Source organism: Equus caballus, chromosome 8, assembly GCF_041296265.1.
Source record: "Equus caballus isolate H_3958 breed thoroughbred chromosome 8, TB-T2T, whole genome shotgun sequence".
Classification (NCBI taxonomy): domain Eukaryota; kingdom Metazoa; phylum Chordata; class Mammalia; order Perissodactyla; family Equidae; genus Equus; species Equus caballus.
Genome location: NC_091691.1, coordinates 101450145 through 101472349, shown reverse-complemented (window position 1 = coordinate 101472349; position 22205 = coordinate 101450145). Strand labels below are relative to the sequence as shown.

The window sequence follows — 22205 nt, the reverse complement described above, 5'->3', positions numbered from 1 at the left end:
GAAACAAGCCAGTCACAACAATACAAATACTGTATGATTCCAATTATATAAGGTACTTATTGTCAAAAAATCACAGAGGCAGAAAGTAGAATGGTGGCTGCCCGGGATGCAGGGAGGGGGGATGTGGAATTACTGTTTAACACTTAAGGGGTTTCAGTTTTATGGGAGGAAAAGAGTTATGGGGTTGCACAACATTATGAATGTATTTAATATCAGTAAACACTTAAAAACCGTTAAGATAGTAAATTTTATGTTATGTGTATTTTACCCTAACAAAAAAAATGAAGAAAAATACAAAAAACAAGGGCATATTAAAAAAATTGAAATTACAAGTGAAAAGAATGTCTTTATGCCTTTAATCAACTCATTTTTTAAAATATTTAACTACAATACAAAGAAAACCATTTTAAATTTTCGTTAAAGCACTGTACGTTCTCATTTTTTCAGAGGGAAAACTAAAATTCTATCTTCCAATATGTGCTTTAGCAACACCACAGTACTACTGGAAAAGTAGAAGATACTGGCACAGACATATCACAAATCCCCTTATCAACAATTATTTAGTAGGTGTGGTAGAATATTCTCTCACCATCTTTTCTTAAGGACCAGAATCATCTTTTCAAATGTATGTGTACTCATGAGAGAAAAAAATGCTTCTGTAAGTTTTATTTAAACTAATATATACCTATATTTATATCTATAAAGGTGACTTTTTTTAAATTTCTCTTTAAAAACGTTATGACAGATATTTTTCATTAAACAAAAATTCAAACATAAGCTGTATGTTGCTAATTATCTGTGCAGACAGCAAACATGGCCATGTATCCGCATCACAATAGCAATAAGGTGCAGTCTAGTTTTATCTTAACATTTTAATGTTTATGCTCAGAGACAAAAATAACCACTTAAAATCTGAGAATTTTTCATCTTAATCTGAAGTCATAGTCCATAAAGTCGTCCCTGCAATCTTGGCTACAGAAAACTTTCTAGAATAGAGGATTATAAAAGCCCACAGGCCTGCATCTAGAAGTAACAAAGGAAAGACATCAGGCGTGGGAGCAAATTATCTCTCTATCTCCATGGGCTAACAGACTATACACTGTCCTCACTGTGTGATATGTTACCTCCATAGAGAACTGTATTTTATTAAAAACTGATAATCTGCTATCAGAAAATATTTTAAGATAACAAAGAAATCAAAGGACATTAATTCGGAAGGAGGGAAGAAATTGAACACCCATTTCCAAAAGTGCATGTAAGAAAGAGAGGTTTGTGCTACTGGTGTTTTCTTTCCACTCACTCATCAAACCTTTTCAAATGATATAAATTCTGGTCACTTTGCTGACTACTTGGAAGTATTTGCTAGACATTTGATTCTCTATTATATTTGTGAAGCACAAAATCCAAACCAATCCTAACACTTTCCAAAATATTTCCCATGGTATTGCAAATATTTATCAGGTGTTGTAACTTAAGTTTCCTTTGAGGAAGGGGTGTAGCTCACAGTGACCTCACATGCACCTGACAGAAAGACCAGCCGTTCTTCAGCTTCTTGCATTCCAAGCTCCAGGCTCAGCATTTAACTCTTAAGACCTCACTGGCCTTCCCCTACACTCCTCTCTGTCAGCCTAAAGAGAAGGCCGCCGCCTGATGGGGATGTTCCCTCAGCTTCTTACGCTGTGTGAATATGAACACTGGGATGCCCTTTGTTTAAACACAGATGAGGTGTTGTTTCTTAAAACACAATTCATTTTAAGAGTATAGACTGGTAATTAATTAAACTGCGCTTTAGTTATATCATCTGTAAACAGGCGAGTTCATTCAAACATCAATTTGGTACCCAAATATATACCAAGATTTATAGTGTTAGAAACTATAGTTAAGAAGAATGAAGACAGAGCCTTTCATCTAAGTAGATGCTGGTTTAATGCGGGAGATAAACGTGAACTCAAAAAAACGACAAAAGAGTGTCCCAAGGGCAAATGTGATAGTATCAAAGAAAAGGGACTACAAGGAAGTCTTCTACGTGACGGTACTTAAAGTGAGTCTTAGAGCGCAGGAGCTTCACAGACGGCCCTTGATTAAAGGGATCTGTCTATTACATATGCCGATTCCAGTATATGGCCAATCTCTGTTTCTGTAGGCACACACACATTTTTGTTTTCATTTTCAAGTCCCTCAGGAGTTACTTCTTTCAATTACAGTTTGTCAAGTAAAATACGTTACACATTTTATTGCATTTAGTAGTTTTAGATTAAAAAATCTTTTGATAATTATACAGCTGCATGATTATACAAAATACTAAGGAAATATGTATTTACAGTGGAAAAAATGAGGCTTATGTTGTCCTAATATAAGTATGTATGTTTATGGGAAACAACTTGAAGGGGAATAGTCCAAAAAATGTTAATATTTATATTAGGATGATAAGGCTAGAATTTCTTTGGTCCCTTTAAACATTTTATTTTTATATAGTTTTATACTGATGGTGAAAATACAGTCACAATCTTCTCACTGTTCTGGAATCAAGTCCAGCTCTTGCACAGGGGCTCACATACAACCATCAGTCTTCATAAGACAAGAATCCTAACTATTCCACCCCGTATTCCAACAATGTCCCTTGTTTCTTCCACGGGAAAACGCCAGGCAGGGAAGTGCTGTTTGTTCCCTTTGTTTATAATTAAAGTAGCTGTTCAAGGTGAAGAGAGAAAAACTGCCTAACTCAGAAATAAATAATCCAGGAAAAACTGAATTTTCCCTTTGAATTTTGGTTTTATAGAACAAAGAATCAACTTTAAAAGACAGAAGTAGGTGGACTCTATGCATTAACTATCTTGTGCTTGAATTTATGACTGAACTGAAAGGACCAATTTCTGATTCATTCACAGAGATATGGTCTTAGAATCTAACTCCGATAGATGTTGCTGGAGATACAAAAATCTATAGAGCCTCACTCTTATTTCCCAAATATGGACCAGAGGGCATATCCTTTCAGTGTATGTTAATCTAGTACTTTTAGTCATGACCTAGCAAACTGAGCATATAATTAGGATACATCCTAATTCACACATTAATTCAGCAATTCACACATTTATCATTTAAGTTACGAAATAAATTATTCTCTAATAGGAATTCTGAATTACTTTCACTGTATCACAGCAATTCCCATGTTTATCTACCCAACAGACTGTGAGCTACGTGACCTTGACCTTCTGAGCACCTAGCACAGAAAAGGCACTCGAATTTGTCCACCAAGCGAATGAATCAGAGAACAAACATGGAGCTCTTCCTCTAATGTCCAAAGCTCCCTGTGGCACTCAACGTGAAGTCAGCAGTGGCTGTGATTCCATGCCACCTTATGTGTACGGGCACACCTTTTTTTTTCCTTCCTTGCTGAGGACGATTAGCCCTGAGCTAACATCTATGCCAATCTTCCTCCGCTTTATATGTAGGGTGCAGCCACCGTATGGCTAACGAGTGGTGTAGGTCCCCACCTGGGATCTGAACCCACAGACCCGGCCTGCTAAAGCAGAGTGTGTCGAGCTTAACCACTATGCCACAGGGCTGGCCCCAACTGCACATCTTTTAAGTGCTCCTTTAGGCCACGCTGCCCACAGCTGCCCATCATCAACTGACGACAAAAGCACAAACGAGGATGACTTAGTTGAAAACTCTTCCTATGGTTTTTTTAATACGGAAATTTAAAAATTATTAACACGTGTGTATCTTTTAAAATACTATTTTCCCATTGTGTCAAACTCCAAGAGAAATAAGCACATTAAAAAAGGGGCCGGCTGGTTCTCGTCAAGATGGTGCTGTGAGCAGACATTGAGCTCGCCTCCTCCCACAAACACAACCAGGTTACAACAATTTTAGGAAGAATCACCCTGAATTGAAAACTGAAAACTGGATAAACAGAACCCCCACGACAAGGGACAGTCCTGACGAAGGCAGAAGAGGCAGTAACTCTGGCAGGAGAGGAAAAAAGCCACCTTTGGGAGCAGCAGAGCTTCTCAGCTGGCCAGGTGGGAGCCAACCTAAGTTACGCAGCCCTCCCTGGAGGAGTGAGGTCCGGAGCAGGGGCGATACTGCTATAACCATCCTTCGGACTCAGCCCAACTGAGAGGGGGTCTTACTATCTGGCTTTGCTGGCTATTAACTGCAGCAAGGACACCCCAGAAAAGCTATCGGCCGAAAGCCGAAAAGATCCGGGTCTTAAAAGGCCCACGCACAAACTCATTCATTGCAGCAACCTAAAATCACCAGAGAGAAGGCTGACTGTCCTTTGGGGAAACGAGACTCACCTGGTGGGCTCTGGGGGCATCTTGGTGAGAGGAGGATCCTCTCCGGAGACTGAGACATTGGTGGGGCCATTGTTCTGAGCTGGTCCAGGCGTGGTGATATGGACACAGGTGGGGGCCACTGAGGTGCATTCCTTGGGCTGTTAGCCCAGGGGTCTGCCACACCCACTGGAGCACGGATTTAATCCAGTTCAGCCAGGGCAGGCAACCCGCCCTAGGGACTGGCCCCACCTAACAGCAAGCCCTCAGGCTACTTTTCAGCCTGCATTGACTGAGTGCCTTGATCCTCTACAGGCAGACAAAGGTGTCTGCCTCTGTCGGGCAGGGCTTGTGTGAGGACCAGGTGAACTGTGGGGGGCATTGGGGCAGAGGTGGGGGCCTCTGCAGTGTGGCAGTGGGGTATGCTCCAGGGGGTTGAGAAGTGTGCACGGACCAGGACTGTGCTGACAGTGTATGTGGTCCAGAGTGGGGTGAGGCTTATCAGTGGCAGAAAACTTGTGTTTCACAAATAGCCATAAAAAGGATCAGCCCCACCTTCCACAGCCTGAAACAACTGAGTGCCTCCATGCCAACGGCTAGCCCTACTCAGCTGCACTCCTAAGAGAACTGAGATCAGCCTTGTTGGTCTCAGGCCTATCACAACTGTATGCCCCTGAGCCTAGCAACCAGCTACACTGGGTACCAACCCAATTAAGAGGACAATTGCAATAAGAGTGTGCTAATAGGTGGGACCAAGACGGCGGAGTGAGTGGTCTTCTTTGTCTCTCCCCCATCGAATCTACAACTAATTGGACATTCACCGATTAACAAAGGATATCCAGATAGCATCTCAAGACGCCTAAGAGTCTAGTGCTACTATACATCGGAAGGCGGATGGACTTCCCCCCGGGAGGAGGTGGAAACAGGTGAAAACTCTCTGACCCCCGACCCCTGGAGAGCCTAGTTCCTGCAGGAGGCTCTCTTCCAGTGGACTCCCCCATGGCATCGCCACACATCGAGGGTGGGAGTGTGCACTCACCAACGGAGCAAAGGTGGAAACAGGTGACAACAGCCCTACTCAAGCCCCCCGCGATTACACCTAAGCCCAGGGGGAATCCCCAGGGTCCCACACCCACCGGCAGGGAAGGCCTCCGCTCGCCATTAGCAGGCAGGCCCCGCCTAGAATCCAGAATAAAGGGAAGCTCCCAGTGGGCAGATTCCCAGGCACGGCACCAGACAGCAAGCTGCTGCTGGGCCCATGGTCTCCGGCGCACGGGTTGGTGCAGGGGTCGCCTGGACTTCCCGTGGACGTGCTTGGGGACAGGGTTGGAGCTCCAGCGCCTGGCTCTGCGGATCGGGGGGAGGCTCCGGGGTGCCACACCCACTTGGCAGGGAAAGCCTCTGCTTGCCATTAGCTGGGAGGCCCCGCCCAGCATTCGGAACACCAGGAAGCTCCCTAGAGCAGAATTCCCCACAAGGCAGCAGCTGACAAGCCACCACCAGGCCCAGGAGAGTGGAGTGGGGCAGAGTGGAGCTCTGGTGAAACGGCTACATAGTCCAGGGGGGAACAACAGGTTCCTACAGCAGCCTCAGCGAAAGCCTCTGCACAGCACTAGTGGAGAGGTCCCAACTGGCAATCGCAAGGCGGGAAGGCCCTGGGGCAAAAGTAGCACAGCTAACGACAGACTGCAGAAGATACCCCTAGCTCTGCTGGGACCTATAGCGGACAAGTGTAATCTGGTGGGCTCTGTTAGGGACAAAGTGGCGATTAAAGGTGATCCTGCTGCTGGCTGCTGGGAAAGCCCACAACACCGCTGCAGACCACAAGGAGGGAGCATGTCCAAGTGGGCTGCAACAGTAGGCACCAGCAGCCTGAGGCCCCCGTGCGATTGCCCCCAAAATCGACGAGGAACCCCACAGGACCACTGTGACTATGAGGAGGGGTCCAGGTCCAGTCAGTAACAGCTGACAGGGTTCCTGGTTGGTGCAGTCTAAACAGCTGCCCCCCCCCAACACCAGTCACAACAAGTGGAAGCAGCGACTAAACTCTATCTCTATGAGGAGGCACAAATCCATGCCATCAAGCAGTATGAAAAAATATATTAAATCTCCAGAACAGAAGGAAAATGATAAGCACCCAGAAAACAATCCCAAAGACAATGAAATCTATAACCTAAATGACGACGATTTCAAAACTGCCATTATTAAAAAAATGAGTTAAAAGAGAATTCAGATAGAAAACTCAATGAGTTCAGGAGCTATGTCACAAAAGAGCTTGACACTATAAAGAAGAACCAATTAGAAATACTGGAGATGAAGAACACAATGCAGGAGATCAAGAAAAATCTGGACTGTCTAAACAGCAGGACCGATAATATGGAGGACAGAATTAGCAGTTTGGAGGATAGGAATATAGAAATGCTGCAGACAGAGGAGGAGAGAGAACTAAGACTAAAAAGAAATGAAGAAACTCTCTGAGAATTATCCGACACAATTAGGAGATGCAACAGAAGGATTATAGGTATCCCAGAGGGAGAAGAGAAGGAGAAGGGGGCAGAAGGCCTGTTCAAACAAATAATAGCTGAGAACTTTCCGAACTTGGGAAGAGAGATGGAATCCCATGTGACAGAAGCCAATGGATCTCCAAACTTTATTAACGCAAGAAGAACCCCAAGGCATATAGTAGTGACACTAGCAAAAGTCAACGACAAAAAGAAAATACTAAGGGCAGCCAGGCAGAAGAAAATAACTTACAAAGGAAACCCCATAAGGCTATCAGCAGATTTCTCAGGAGAGACCTTACAAGCTAGAAGAGATTGGAATGAAATATTCAAAACTCTGAAGGACAAAAACCTGCAGCCAAGAATACTCTACCCAGCGTAAATATCCTTCAAATACGATGGAGAAATAAAAACTTTCCCAGATAAACAAAAGTTAAGGCAGTTCATCGCCACAAAACCTCCTCTTCAAGAAATGCTCAGGAAGAACCTCATTCCTGAAAAATCAAAAAAAGGAAAGGGGTTACAAAATCCAGAACAAAGCAGATAAGCAGAAGGACAATAACACAAAGTAACAGCTCTCCATCAGGACAAAATGCAAAAGAACTGGAAAACAAGTGATAAAATGGCAACAAGAGGCCCCCACGTTTCAATAATCACTCTAAACGTGAATGGATTGAACTCTCCAATCAAAAGGCACAGAGTGGCAGGATGGATCAAAGAACAAGATCCAACAATATGCTGCCTCCAGGAAACACACCTCAGCCCCAAAGACAAACACAGACTCAAAGTGAAGGGATGGAAGACAATACTCCAAGCTAACAATGAACAAAAGAAAGCAGGTGTTGCCATACTTATATCAGACAAAGTAGACTTCAAAGCAAAACAGATAAAGAAAGATAAAGAGGGGCAGTATATAACGATAAAAGGGACACTCCACCAAGATGACATAACGCTTATAAATATATACGCACCTAACACAGGAGCACCAAAACTCGTAAAGAAACTATTAACAAAACTAAAAGGAGACATCAACAGCAATACAATAATAGTCGGGGACCTCAACACCCCATTAACACCAATGGACAGATCATCCAGACAGAAAATCAACAAGGAAATTATAGAATTAAATGAAAAATTAGATCAGATGGACCTAATAGATATATATAGGACACTTCATCCAAAAACAGCAGGTTACACATTCTTCTCAAGCACGCATGGAACATTCTCAAGGATAGACCATATCTTGGGAAACAAAGCAAGCATCAATAAGTTCAAGAGGGTTGAAATAATATCAAGCATCTTTTCTGATCACAATGCTATGAAACTAGAAATCAACTACAAGAATAAAGCTGGGAAAGGGCCAAAAATGTGGAGACTGAACAACATACTACTGAACAAACAATGGATTATTGAAGAAATTAAAGAAGAAATCAAACATTATCTGGAGACAAATGAAAATGAAAACACACCGCACCAAATGATGTGGGATGCAGCAAAGGCAGTCCTAAGAGGGAAATTCATTGCAATACAGGCTCACCTCAATAAGCAAGAAAAATCTTACATAAACCACCTCAAATGACACCTAACGGAATTAGAAAAAGAAGAACAAACAAAGCCCAAAGTCAGTAGAAGGAGGGAAATAATAAAAATTAGAGCAGAAATAAATGATATTGAATCAAAAAAGACAGTAGAAAGGATCAATGAAACAAAGAGTTGGTTCTTCAGAAAAATTAACAAAATTGACAAACCCTTAGCCAGACTCACTAACAAAAAGAGAGAGAAGTCTCAAATAAATAAAATTAGAAACGAGAGAGGAGAAATCACAACAGATACCAAAGAAATACAAAGGATCATAAGAGAATACTATGAAAAACTATGTGCCAACAAACTGAACAACCTAGAGGAAATAGATAAATTCCTAGACTCATACAACCTACCCAAACTGAATCAGGAAGAAACAGAGAATCTGAATAGAGCAATCACAAGTAAAGAAATAGAAACAGTAATCAAAAACTTCCCCAAAAATAAGAGTCCAGGACCAGACGGCTTCTCTGGAGAATTCTACCAAACATTCAAAGAAGATTTAATAGGTATCCTTCTCAAACTATTCCAGAAAATAGAGGAAGATGGAGCACTCCCTAATACATTCTATGAAGCCAACATCACCCTGATCCCAAAACCTGACAAGGACAACACAAAGAAGGAAAACTACAGGCCAATATCACTGATGAACACAGATGCAAAAACCCTCAACAAAATTTTTGCAAACCGAATACAGAAATATATCAAAAAGATTAAACACCATGATCAAGTAGGATTTATACCAGGGACACAGGGATGGTTCAACACCCGCAAGTCAATCAATGTGATTCACTACATTAACAAAACGAGAAACAAAAATCACATGACCATCTCAATAGATGCAGAGAAAGCATTCGACAAGATCCAACATCCATTTATGATAAAAACCCTCAATAAAATAGGTATAGAAGGAAAGTACCTTAACATAATAAAGGCCATATATGACAAAGCCACAGGCAACATCATACTCAACGGACAAAAACTGAAACCCATCCCTCTCAGAACAGGAACAAGACAAGGGTGCCCACTTTCACCACTCTTATTCCACATAGTACTGGAGGTTTTGGCCAGAGCAATTTGACAGGAAAAAGAAATAAAAGGAATCCAAATAGGCAACGAAGAAGTAAAACTCTCGCTGTTTGCAGACAACATGATCTTATATATAGAAAACCCCAAAGAATCCATAAAAAAACTATTAGAAACAATCAACAACTACAGCAAAGTTGCAGGGTATAAAATCAACATACATAAATCAGTAGCATTTCTATATGCTAACAATGAACTAACAGAAAAAGATCTCAAAAACTCAATCCCATTCACAATCGCAACAGAAAGAATAAAATACCTTGGGATAAATTTAACCAAGGAAGTGAAAGCTCTATACAACGAAAACTACAAGACCTTCTTGAAAGAAATCGACAACGACGTAAAGAGATGGAAAGACATTCCATGCACATGGATTGGAAGAATAAACATACTTAAAATGTCCATACTACCTAAAGCAATCTACAGATTCAATGCTATCCCAATCAGAATTCCAATGACATTCTTTACAGAAATTGAACAAAGAATCCTAAAATTCATATGGGGCAACAAAAGACCCTGAATTGCGAAAGCAATTGTGAGAAATAAAAACAAAGCTGGAGGCATCACAATCCCTGACTTCAAAACATACTACAAAGCTACAGTAATCAAAACAGCATGGTACTGGTACAAAAACAGATGCACAGACTAATGGAACAGAATTGAAAGCCCAGAAATAAAACCACACATCTATGGACAGCTAATCTTTGACAAAGGAGCTGAGGGCCTACAATGGAGGAAAGAAAGTCTCTTCAACAAATGGTGCTGGGAAAACTGGACAGCCACATATAAAAGAATGAAAATCAACCATTCTTTTTCACCATTTACTAAAATAAACTCAAAATGGATCAAAGACCTAAAGATTAGGCCTGAAACAATAAGTCTTCTAGAAGAGAATATCGGCAGTACACTCTTTTGACATCAGCTTCAAAAGAATCTTCTCAGACACCATAACCCCTCACATGAGGGAAACAATAGAAAGAATAAACACATGGGACTTCATCAGACTAAAGAGCTTCTTCAAGGCAGGGGAAAACAGGATTGAAACAAAAAAATAGCCCACTAATGGGGAAAAAATATTCACAAGTTATTTATCCGACAAAGGGTTAATCTGCATAATATACAAAGAACACACACAACTCAACAATAAAAAATCAAACAACCCAATTACCAAATGGGCAGGGGACATGAACAGACATTTCTCCAAAGAAGATATACGGATGGCCAATAGACACATGAAAAGATGCTCATCATCACTAATCATCAGGGAAATGCAAATCAAAACTACACTAAGATATCACCTTACACCTGTTAGAATGGCAAAAATATCCAAAACCAAGAATGACAAATGTTGGAGAGGCTGTGGAGAAAAGGGAACCCTCATACACTGTTGGTGGGAATGCAAACTGGTGCAGCCACTATGGAAAACAGTATGGAGATTCCTCAAAAAGTTAAGAATAGAAATACCTTGTGACCCAGCCATCCCACTACTGGGTATCTATCCTAAGAACCTGAAATCAGCAATTCCAAAAGTCCCATGCACCCCTATGTTCATCGCAGCATTATTCACAATAGACAAGTCATGGAACCAACCTAAGTGCCCAGCAACTGATGATTGGATAAAGAAGATGTGGTATATATATACAATGGAATACTACTCAGCCATAAAAAACGAAAAGGCGTCCCATTCACAACAACATGGATGGACCTTGAGGGTATTATGTTGAGTGAAGTAAGCCAGACAGAGAAAGACGAACTCTGTATGACTCCACTCATAGGTAGTAGTTAACATATGGACAAAGAGAACTGATCGGTGGTTGCCAGGGGAAAGGGGGGTGGGGGGAGGGCACTAGGGGTGAAGTGGTGTACCTACAACATGACTAATAATGATGTACAACTGTAATTTCACAAGGATGTTAACTTTCATAACCTTAATTTAACAAAAATGAAAAAAATGACAAAAAAAAAAAGGGGCTGGCCAGATGGCACAGCAGTTAAGTTCGCACATTCTTCTTCAGAGGCCTGGGGTGCACGAGTTCAGATCCAGGTGCAGACCTACACTCTGCATATCAGGCCATGCTGTGGCAGGCGTCCCACAGTTAAAAAATAGAGGAAGATGGGCATGGATGTTAGCTCAGGGCCAGTCTTCCTCAGCAAAAAGAGGCAGATTGGTGGCAGATGTTAGCTCAGGGCTAATCTTCCTCAAAAGTAAATAAATAAATGACAAAAATAAAAATCTTACAAAAGGGGCCAGCCCTGTGGAGTAGTAGTTAAGTTTGACATGGTTTGCTTTGGTGGCCCCGGTTTGTGGGTTCATATCCCGGGCATAGACCTAGCAGCGCTCAGATCCCAGGGCAACCCATATATAAATTAGAGGAAGACTGGGACAGATGTTAGATGAGGGCTAATCTTCCTCAGGAAAAAAATTTTATAAGGCTTCCTGAACTGCAAATAAAAGGTTCTATACAATTTAGTTTTAGAAATTTAAGTTGGTTCTCCCATTACTTTTCTACAACTATTTAATGACCTGAATGCTTTTTGTCTATTTCTAACACAATTATGTGCTGACGAACACACAATACCTATGCAGTTGTCTTGCAATTCTGTAATAACAATGATGGACTTTAAACACTAAAAATTTTTCAAACATTGAGAAAACTATTGTAAAAGATAGTTCTTTACCAGTTTCATATAGTACAGAATAAAGATTGGGAAGGCAAGAAAGAAATTATTGCTAAATAACTTTCTCTTTGGGTATCCCTCTCCTTCATGTTATATAGTTTGAAAAGATAAAATTTGCTTTGGGATGGGAGAATGTAAAATGTTACAATTTCAAGCTGTTTTCTCAGTAGTGTACCCTACCTAACAAACAGTAGAGATTTGCTTTTTTAAAGGGGAGTATTTTGGCTGGAAAAGACACGAACAACAATAAGTGTGCTATGGTTTGCAAAAGAAATTACATCAAAAAATGCATTATAAAAAAGATTAAATTGGATTATGATATTGAAGTACTACGAACACTGCTAATATTTCAAAACTGACTACAGCTTTAAACCCCAAACTTCAGAGAGAATAGCTAAATCTTGAATAATCAGTGAAATTAATGATATCAATAACAATATGAAAAATTTATATAGCATAAAATGTCAAACAGTCAGAGGTTTAGTTACTCCACCGTTGTTCCGAGGTTAGTGGAAGCAGGTGTCATTCACAATGTGCACATTGATAGCATCAGACTCTGTGCAGGCAACAAAATACACAACACGTCTACTGCCATCAGACACTTGAATTAATTTGCTCTGATTCTTATTTAAGTATTTGGGCTGATACAAAAGAAACACATATTTTCTCCTTTGTATATTATACTATAAAAAGGAATACAAGCAGATACCATTTTTTAAAATGTTCGGTTGATAATGTCAGTAATTAAACTGAATTCCATTGTCTAGTTACAAAACTAGTTATTTAGCATGGTTTTTCTTTTCTCCTTTTTGAACAATGCAGACAAAAATAAAGATTTTTCATCTTAAATAATCCAGAAGTCCAGATTAATATATTTAAAATGAGTAAAACAAAATCTTGTTAAAAACATCAAATGAAGACAATGAAAGGCCGTTTATTTGAATTACACTTATTAAGAACTTGCAACAATTCATACAAAGTGAATGTATCTTAAATTAACTAAAATGTCTTCAAGAACTCAAGATCCTAGGACAAATTCTTTTCTTCTGTGCTATCCTGGCTCTGGAGCTGACCGTGCCATTTTGGATGTCTTTCCCCACTGAGAGTAAATTAAAGTTTGCAGTATTTTCTTTTTCACATTTTTGCTGTGTGCATGAGCTACATACAGGTGATCCTATCTACTCTCATAGCTGGTCTGTATGGTGTGGGGAGGCTGGGGGTACAGAGGCCATTATCCTAAGGGAACCAGGAAGTCTAGAGGAGTCTTTTACAAACACCAATATTATAACTTGACATTTAAGCTGAAAATCCTTAAATGGCTTCCTCCTTCTTTTGACAAGACCTTTAGGATTGAGACTGGCTACTCTTCCCAATCCTCCCTCCTGCCACACCTGCATACTCTTACACGCAATCAGTCACACATTCAGTCGCACACAGAGTCACACAAGCTCAGATGCACACACTCAGTCACATAAGTCACACCCTCGGTCGTGCATACCCACACACTCAGCTGCACATACTCAGCTGCACACAGACACACGCAGTCACACACTCAGCCGCACATACTCAGCTGCACACAGACACATGCGGCCACACACTCAGCTGCATATACTCTATCACGCACACTCAGCCGCACATACTCAGCTGCACACAGACACACATGGTCACACACTCAGCTGCATTTACTCTATCACGCACACTCTGCCGCACATACTCAGCTGCACACAGACACACGCAGCCACACAATCAGCTGCATATACTCTATCACGCACACTCAGCCGCACACACTCAGCTGCACACAGACACACGCGGTCGCACACTCAGCTGCATATACTCTATCATGCACAGTCAGCTGCACACTCAGTCGCAGACTCACTTGCACACTCTCCATGTGAACTGCACTTTGCACCCTTGGTGTTTTCAGCCATACTTCTCGCTTGCTCTCCTTCTCGGACTTCAATGTGCTTCCACACATTGTCTAGCAAACATTTCCAGCTTGTAGCAAGTGGTAAGCAGTATAAATCTATGAAACCAAAAGGTAGAAAGCAAGAAATATTCCAAATCATTAATAGTGGTTAAGTTAATAACTCTTTTAATTTATTGTACTAAGGGTACCTTTTTGTAAGACTTTTTCTCACATATGCTAAATTGTATTTAAGAAGAACATGATTTTTTTATAAAGACTTTTGCAAAAACACAAAAAGATCTTAATTTTCTTCAGAACTCATTGCAAAGCGCTTATCACCAGGATGTCCTCCTCTGTGTGTTCACGAACGTCTTGAACATGCTTTTACTGCAGCCCTCACAGAGACAAAGCTACACAGTGATGTCCAGCTCCTCCACAGGCATCCTCAGTTTTGCATTCCCATAGTTTGCACACTATCTGGTACATAAGATACCCTTAGTAAGTCCTTTCTCAACTTGTTTGCCAATCTTTGTGGACAACCAAGAGTGAAACAAAGCTTACTGTACCAACAGAAATCTTAAAAAATAATTAACTAATAAAAATTTAATAATAAAAATGAAAATAATTTAAAAATAATTGCAGCAATTAAATATAAACTATAGTCATATATTAAAGTCTCTCAAGTATTATAAAGCATTTATAATATCAGTATAAATCCAAAAGTTGAGTCCTCCAAACTCTATTAAATAGTCAGGCGGAGAGGGGCCTCAAGCTATACAAAAACACTATAATAATGAAAAGAATGTAGAATGAAACATACATATGCATATAAGGAAATGAACACACACACATATACATCCATTCAACCAGTTAAGAAAAATCAAGAAATGATGTGGATATCATAGCATATTAACTATTATCCAAAGTCAAAGTGAAATAACTAAATTGCTTCATGTTACTGACTCATAATATTTTAAGCAAGAAGGCTCTTATCAAGAGTAAATATGCTGAAAAATAGAACTACACTGAATGCATCCCAGAGAGATATTTGATATAGGGAAATTTAAGAACCTGAAACACTCTCTAGGTTTTCCCTATTTAGTTCAAAACTGTTTGAATTTATTCTTGACTTAATTATTCTTTCAAAACAAAGGTTTGCTATTTTTAAATACGTACACAATTAATATATTTGCATTTAACAAAATATTTAACTTACCCTGGTAAATGTGCCTTCAAAACTATGAATATCCAATTGTGGTTTCTGAGCATAAACGTAAGCATTTATAGAAAAAAGGTCCTGGAATACAGAATATCTAAATTAATTACATTATAATTAAACAAAATTACTTGAAAAATTTTCAATTACCAACTAGTATTTTTCATATATTATTTACCAAAAGTCATGCTTGATTTTCTTATATTCTGCGTGCCAACACTATGAATTAGAATGGGAGATAACTAAAAGAGACGATTTTTAAGCTCAACAGAGGTGTGGCGATTTCCCTTAATTCTAACAGACTGCTGCTGCCTAATGACAGGTGTGTGTCAACAGTACTAGGAGACAATTGTAATATACAGATGGCCTGGGGCTGCTGCACGATTCCAGTTTTCAAGGTGGAGGCTGTGAATGAGCTTTAGAAGTTATACAGGTATCATAGTATTCAGTGGGGTTTAAGTAATCACCACAATTCCACATAAGTTTTATAAAACAATTTAGTAAATTCCTAGATCTATTTGCACATGCTTTTACAGATGTGTTTACAGCAGCTACTGCATTCACTATAAGCTAACAATCGCCTTCCTTAAAGCCATGAAGACACTGCATTTCTCCCTTGTGCGTGAACCATATTCCCACGACCTGTATTTATAAAACTGTAGGGGAAGGTTTTGACTATTCACACATCATAGCTACCTTCACAGAATTAGTTTTGAAGCAGAAAAGATATATGCTTCATGTTACTCCACTTATTGGCAACATGTAAAAGTTTAAACAATTAAGTCTCCGGAGATGAGATCTTAAGCACCTTATTTTAAGATAATTATAAAAGTATGTTTGTTGATCCAGAAAGATTAGCTTTCAAAACCCTATGTAATTTTATTAATATTAAAGGAGTTAAATTAAGCAAAGATATATTTATAATAAAAACCATATCGCACATGAGATTTTCATTGGGCTATTCACTAGACAGCCCAGGGAAGTGTGACTTTGCCAATCTTCTGTGTGGTAAACCCATTCTTACTAAACTGACCAGCTTACACTTGACATTATAAAACTAAACCCCAAAGCATACAGTATGAAGCATACCTGAAATCATACAGTGAGTATGTCAAGGATAATGTGGATGTAAAGTAACCAATTAAGTTTGTTATAACCCAAATATGCTAGTGTACTTTTCAAATTGATGCATGTGGACCCAAATAATACTGAGTATATTATATCCACAAATGGAGATTACGTATCCTTGAGCTTTTTAGGGTAAGGTTTTAAAAGTCTTTTAATTCTTGATATTTCAGTCGTTTTTTAAAAAAATTCTCTTAATTTGAAATCAGAAAGCAGACAAATAAAAACAATACAAAAGTTTTAAAAAAATCTGTCTTTACTACAGGCCTGAAATTTAAATGAGATAATAATGACATTAGTCCAAATAAATGAAGAATTAAAGACCCATGGCCTGTATTTGTCTCTACACTCCTGCACAGGACTCTGCATCAGGAAGCACCCTGCCTTCACATGGCCTCTATTTCTAGCTTCTCAGCTGTCCTCTGAAGGAAGACTGGGATTTCTCTTCCATCTCATAGCACCATAAGAGTTAACAAGAGGTGCCACATAGACCTGAACATAACTGAAAAATGCTCAGTTGGAGAGTCAAAAAGAAACTTCCAAATTTAAAGGAAATTCACTAATATGAACGCAGGTTTGATACAACAATCTAGTGAGTGCTAATAAAATTGATGAAAAGAAAAGAATAACCACCCAAAAATAGGACTCTCTACCATACGATCCAGCTATCCCACTACTGGGTATCTATCCACAGAACTTGAAGTCAGCAATTCCAAAAGTCCCATGCACCCCAAAGTTCACTGCAGCATTATTTACAATAGCCAAGACGTGGAGGCAACCTAAGTGCCCATCAACAGATGATTGGATAAAAAAGATGTGGTATATATACACAATGGAATACTACTCAGCCATAAAAAAGAACAAAATCGTCCCATTTGCAACAACATGGATGGACCTTGAGGGAATTACATTAAGTGAAATAAGCCAGATAGAGAAGGACAATCTCTGTATGACTCCACTCACATGAGGAATTTAAACCTGTGGACAAAGAGAACAGATTAGTGGCTACCAGGGGAAAGGGGGGGTGGGGGTGGGCAAGAAAGGTGAAGGGTGCACCTACGACACGACTGACAGACGATAATGTACAACTGAGATTTCACAGAAAGGGTGAAGGAGTGCACCTACGACACAACTGACAGACGATAATGTACAACTGAGATTTCAGAAGGTTGTCACCCATCATTAACTCAGTGAACTGAACACGGTGAGCTTCCTGATCTGTCGTGAGAGAGCAGGTGCCAACCTCTCGACACTCCCAACGTCCTTCCACACACATGACTTGTGCTCCCGTCCAGACTCTGCTCTGGAACTCTCCTTGGAGCGGATGCCACATCTGAGGCTGAGCTCTCGTGTTCTCATGGTGCAGCCTAGAAGTCTCATCGTTTGGAACCCTGGACTCACAGATCCCAAACACCTGCCCAACTCTAACTTGGACCCGACATTGCCAGGGCTGTTCTGGCAGCAGCACAAGCAGTGCCAAGCTGAGTGCAGGAACAGGCTCACGGACACACCTCAGGCCTGGGAGCTGTGCAGAACTGGGACCTCTAGGAGGGATGTAAACCATGAAAACATCCTGGACGCTGCCTGGGCTGTCTGGGTCACATGAGCTGCCTGCAAGCAAGAGCTCATGCTCGGATGGGCCACCTGAAATCGAACTGCTACTGGTCCCAAGCAGTGACCCCTGTCCCCAGCTGCAAGTGGGAAGGAAGCCCATGACAAGGACAGTGAGCACCTCACTGCCCTGTCTGTCTCGGGGGCGCCTCACGGTTGTTAATTTGGTGGTTGGCATTCCAGATCAGCTGCAGTTGGCAGCAGTGGACCACGAGCCTGATCCCACTTCCCTCACCTTCCTCCCTTGTGCATGCCTTAATAAGGCTTTGATTACTAAGTGCTGTTGTCCCAGGAAGGGAATGATCTGTTTTGGGACACTCCCGAGACTCTAATTTTCAGGACAAAAATGGGTGGTGGGTTATATAAAGCCATTTTGAAAAGATTTGAAGATTTGGATTTCTTCTTGACCAATTCCTAAACATGATGTCTCTTGCTGGTTAAGTTGCTTAAAAATATTTTTCTGTAAAAAATGCTTCATGTTTCTTGCATAAGACCCTTCCAGATGAAAGGTCTGGGAAAGAGGAGGGGATGACTGAAAAGCAGAGTTAGGATTGCTGCATGGTGCACAAGGACTGTAGCAGCAGAGAAGAAACAAGCCCTGACACTGACACTGCCAGAGTAGAGAAAGGAGGGCAAGCTCATCTCTGCTTCTCAGAACAGTTGGCATGCTCTCCCCTCCTGCTGGAAGAAACTCCTCTGCTGTCTCTGTGAGCTTCTACCAGTGTCTGAAATTCAAATTCCAGCTCAGCTGAAAGACCTGAACGAAGACCTCAGCAGCAGCCCCCTGCAGGAAAGACGGAGTTCAGAGTTTGACTTTAGCCAAGTTAACTACCACTTAAAGCCAAACAAAACACCAATCCTCTTCAGAAGAACAGAACAGAATCCAGTCTCTACAATGTACCATTAACAATGTTGCAGATACAATCCAAATTTCTACACATACGAAGAAAAAAAACAAGAGATCCATATTCAAGAAAGAATTCAATCAATGAAGACTAATTTTGACAGGACCAGACATCAGAATTAAGAGATGAGAATTTCAAAGCAGTTATTATAACATCTCAAAGACTTAGAGGAAAATATTTTCCTAAAGAATAAACACAGAGGAAACCACAGCACAGAAAAAGAAAATATATTTAAGGGAAAAAAAACCCAGAAATTCTAGAATTGAGAAACCATAGTATCTGAAATAAATTCATTAGACGGGTTTAACAGTAGATTAGAGATGACAGAATAGAGTCAGGGAGCTTGAAGACAGGTCAAGAGATAACGATTCTGAAGAACACAGAAAAAAAGATTCTGAAAACACATGTGGTCGCAGTCCTGCTGACAGAACATCAGGAGGTCCACATGCTTGTGGCTCGGCTCCTGGAAGGAGCAGAGCCAGAATGGGGAAGAAAAACTATTTGAAGAAAGAATGACTAAAAATATGCCAAATTTGTTGACAGCCACAAATGGACAGATTCAAGAAGCCCAAAAACTCCCCAGCCAGACAGTTAAATTAAAAAATTTCAGTCATTGCTAAAACACCAAAGATAAAGAAAAATCTCAAAAATACCTAGAGAAAAATGACACATTACATACAGGGAACAACTATCAAATAACACTGGTCCCTCAGTACAAATAATGGAAGCAGAAGATGGTGGAACAAAGTATATTGAAAGTGCATGGGGGAAAAAAGCTGTCAACCCAGAATTCAATGCTCCACAAAATATCATTCACAAAAACAGATGAAATAACGATATTTGCAGACAAATGAAAATGAGAATTAACGGCTAGCAGACATACCCCAGGAAACGCTAACAAAAGTTCTTTAGCCTGAAGGGAAATAGCTAGTAGGAACTCAGATCTTTAGGGAAGGAACAGTGAGGAACAAAAATGGTAAATATCAGAAGAAAAACAAAAATCTTGTTTCTCACTTAAATTCTTTAAAATATAGATAAAATACTGGAACCGTTTATAATTATGTAGACAATGCATATAAAAAGTATATAAACGCATATAAAAATACATGCATACAAAAAAGGCACAATACGCTTTTAGCATAAAGGATAGGTAGGGTAAATGGATCTATTCAATGGGAAGGTTCTTACCATTTATGTGAAGTGATACAATTTTAACTTTTCACAATACACTTTTAGTTAAACACATATTGTAATCTCTAGCAACTACTAACAAGAATGCAAAGAGGTACAGCTAGATATAAAAATAGAATTCTAAGGGGCCAACCTAGCAGTGTAGTTCTTAAGTTCATGCACTCCGCTTCAGCGGCCCAGGGTTCACAGGTTCGGATCCTGGGTGTGGACCTACACACACCACTCATCAAGCCACACTGCGGTGGTGTCCCACATACAAAACAGAAGAAGACTGGCACACATGTTAGGTCAGGGACAATCTTCCTCAAGCAAAAGGGGAAGATTGGCAACAGGCGTTAGCTCAGGGCCAGTCTTCCTCACAAAACTAAATAAATAAATAAATAAAATTTCTAGATACATTCAATTAACCTAAAATTGAGGAGGGAACTGAAGGAACACTTTAGACACTAGAATAGACTGAAGGCCTAAGGGCTAAGAGAAAGGGGCTATCAGAGAGGGAGAGATTAGGAAAAGAGAGGGCAGGAAATCATTGACCAGTGGAGGTCTCGGAAATTCAGGGTTAGGCAAAAGCTATAGAAGAATTGTCCTTAGATAGAAGGAACAATTCTTCGTTGTAATAATAGGCAAGGTAGGGGGCAGGCACCAGTAGGGATAATATTGTTCCCTTATTGGTGGGAAATTGAAGGAATTTCCATTTGATATAATCTTTCTTCTCTGTGAGAAAAAATCATTTGATGACAGAAGGGCAGGTGGATCAGGATTAAGGGAGAGTGGAGAAGTGTGAAAGCACACCACGACCAGAGGAACACAGTGGACCACACACACACAAAAGGGCTTCATGGCAGCAGTGACAGGTACTTCGCTCTCGTCTCTGGAGATGCTTTCACAGGTGTATCGAAGTGTGCAACTTAATTATGTGAAATTTACCGTACACCAGTTTTACCTCCATACGATTAAAAACACACCAACAAAATGATTACAGGTAGCACTGAGGACCAAGCTAGAAACGGTGACCACCATTTCTATGTTCTGAGATGGAGAACAATTCATTTTCCAGTCCTATTTTCTTGTTTTGATTTCAGCAACCATGTATCTTTCTAAGAGGTCTTACTTTCCACATGATCTATTTCATAGCTCCTGTTTGGATTGCAATATCCTCTCAGATTTCTTAAAATACATTAGAGACTTGCATTTATTTTCTTCTGATCCTGGAACACCTAATTAATCTAGGCTCAGTTTTTCAATTTAAATTGGTCTTTCCCTTTCCTGTTGCTTCTGTGCATGCATCCCAATGATTCTTTCAGAAAGGGAGGCCAGACAGCCATGGCTTCCAGGGCTGTGTACTGGGCTCCTCGTTGTCACATCTCCTCCATCAGTGGCAGCCCCACTGGTTGGTTGTATGTCACGCTCTACCACTTAAAGAAAATGTTCTTTAACAGAAAACAAGTAACGGTCTAAAAATGATATGGCTTCTTTCATTTCTAAAAGACATATTTACTATTTTGACGTTTACATTTACTTCCTACTTTAATCCAGGTGAGTGAGGAAAACAGAAATTTTCAATTTGCTTAGAGTTTCTTGAAAAACAAGTATGAAATTAGTGATTCTAACAACAATGGTGATCATAGCAGCAATTCCAAAGGGAGCACCATTCTGAGGGCCGTAAAACCCTCCACGAGGACTCACTGAAAAGGCTTAGTGCATACTGTCCAGTAAGAAGTGTGAGAGGAAATCAAAGAAACTCAAAAACAAAATGATGAAATGGTGGACAGAGACTGTTTCCCACCTTTCTTCCCACCTCCTTTCAAAGACAAACCGCCAAGCCTCAGATGGGCATCTGGGCCCCCAAGAACATACCCCTCAGCGATCCTTCCAGCTGGCTCTCACCAGTTGGCTCGCTTGGCAATGGAGTGTGACGGGAAGTGATGTGCCATGTCTGGGCTGCAAGCACTCTCCTTGCCCTTCCCCTCCCGCTGGCTGGCCTGCAGAGGGACCAGACATTTGGGGCACAGTTGGAAGTCACCTGTCAAGGATTTCGGAGTTGCCCTCTCAGCCTTGGACCACCCACCTCTGGGATGCTGAGGAGGGAAAAAAACTTCTATATTGATTTGAGGTATATTAGTA

The 22205-nt window shown here is 40.5% G+C and overlaps 1 protein-coding gene across 22 annotated transcripts in view; it reads right to left on the bottom strand.

Annotated features, from left to right (window-relative positions):
• ATP9B (ATPase phospholipid transporting 9B (putative)) overlaps positions 1-22205 on the bottom strand; it is a 287141-nt gene that overhangs the window by 144920 nt on the left and 120016 nt on the right. For 10 of the 22 annotated variants that reach the window (XM_023648016.2, XM_023648017.2, XM_023648021.2 and 7 more), the window contains one exon: positions 15250-15330. The exons of the other annotated variants lie outside the window; for them this stretch is intronic. In XM_023648016.2, the coding sequence (XP_023503784.1) occupies positions 15250-15330 (81 nt within the window). The remainder of the gene's footprint in view (positions 1-15249; positions 15331-22205) is intronic. 22 annotated transcript variants of the gene reach the window in all.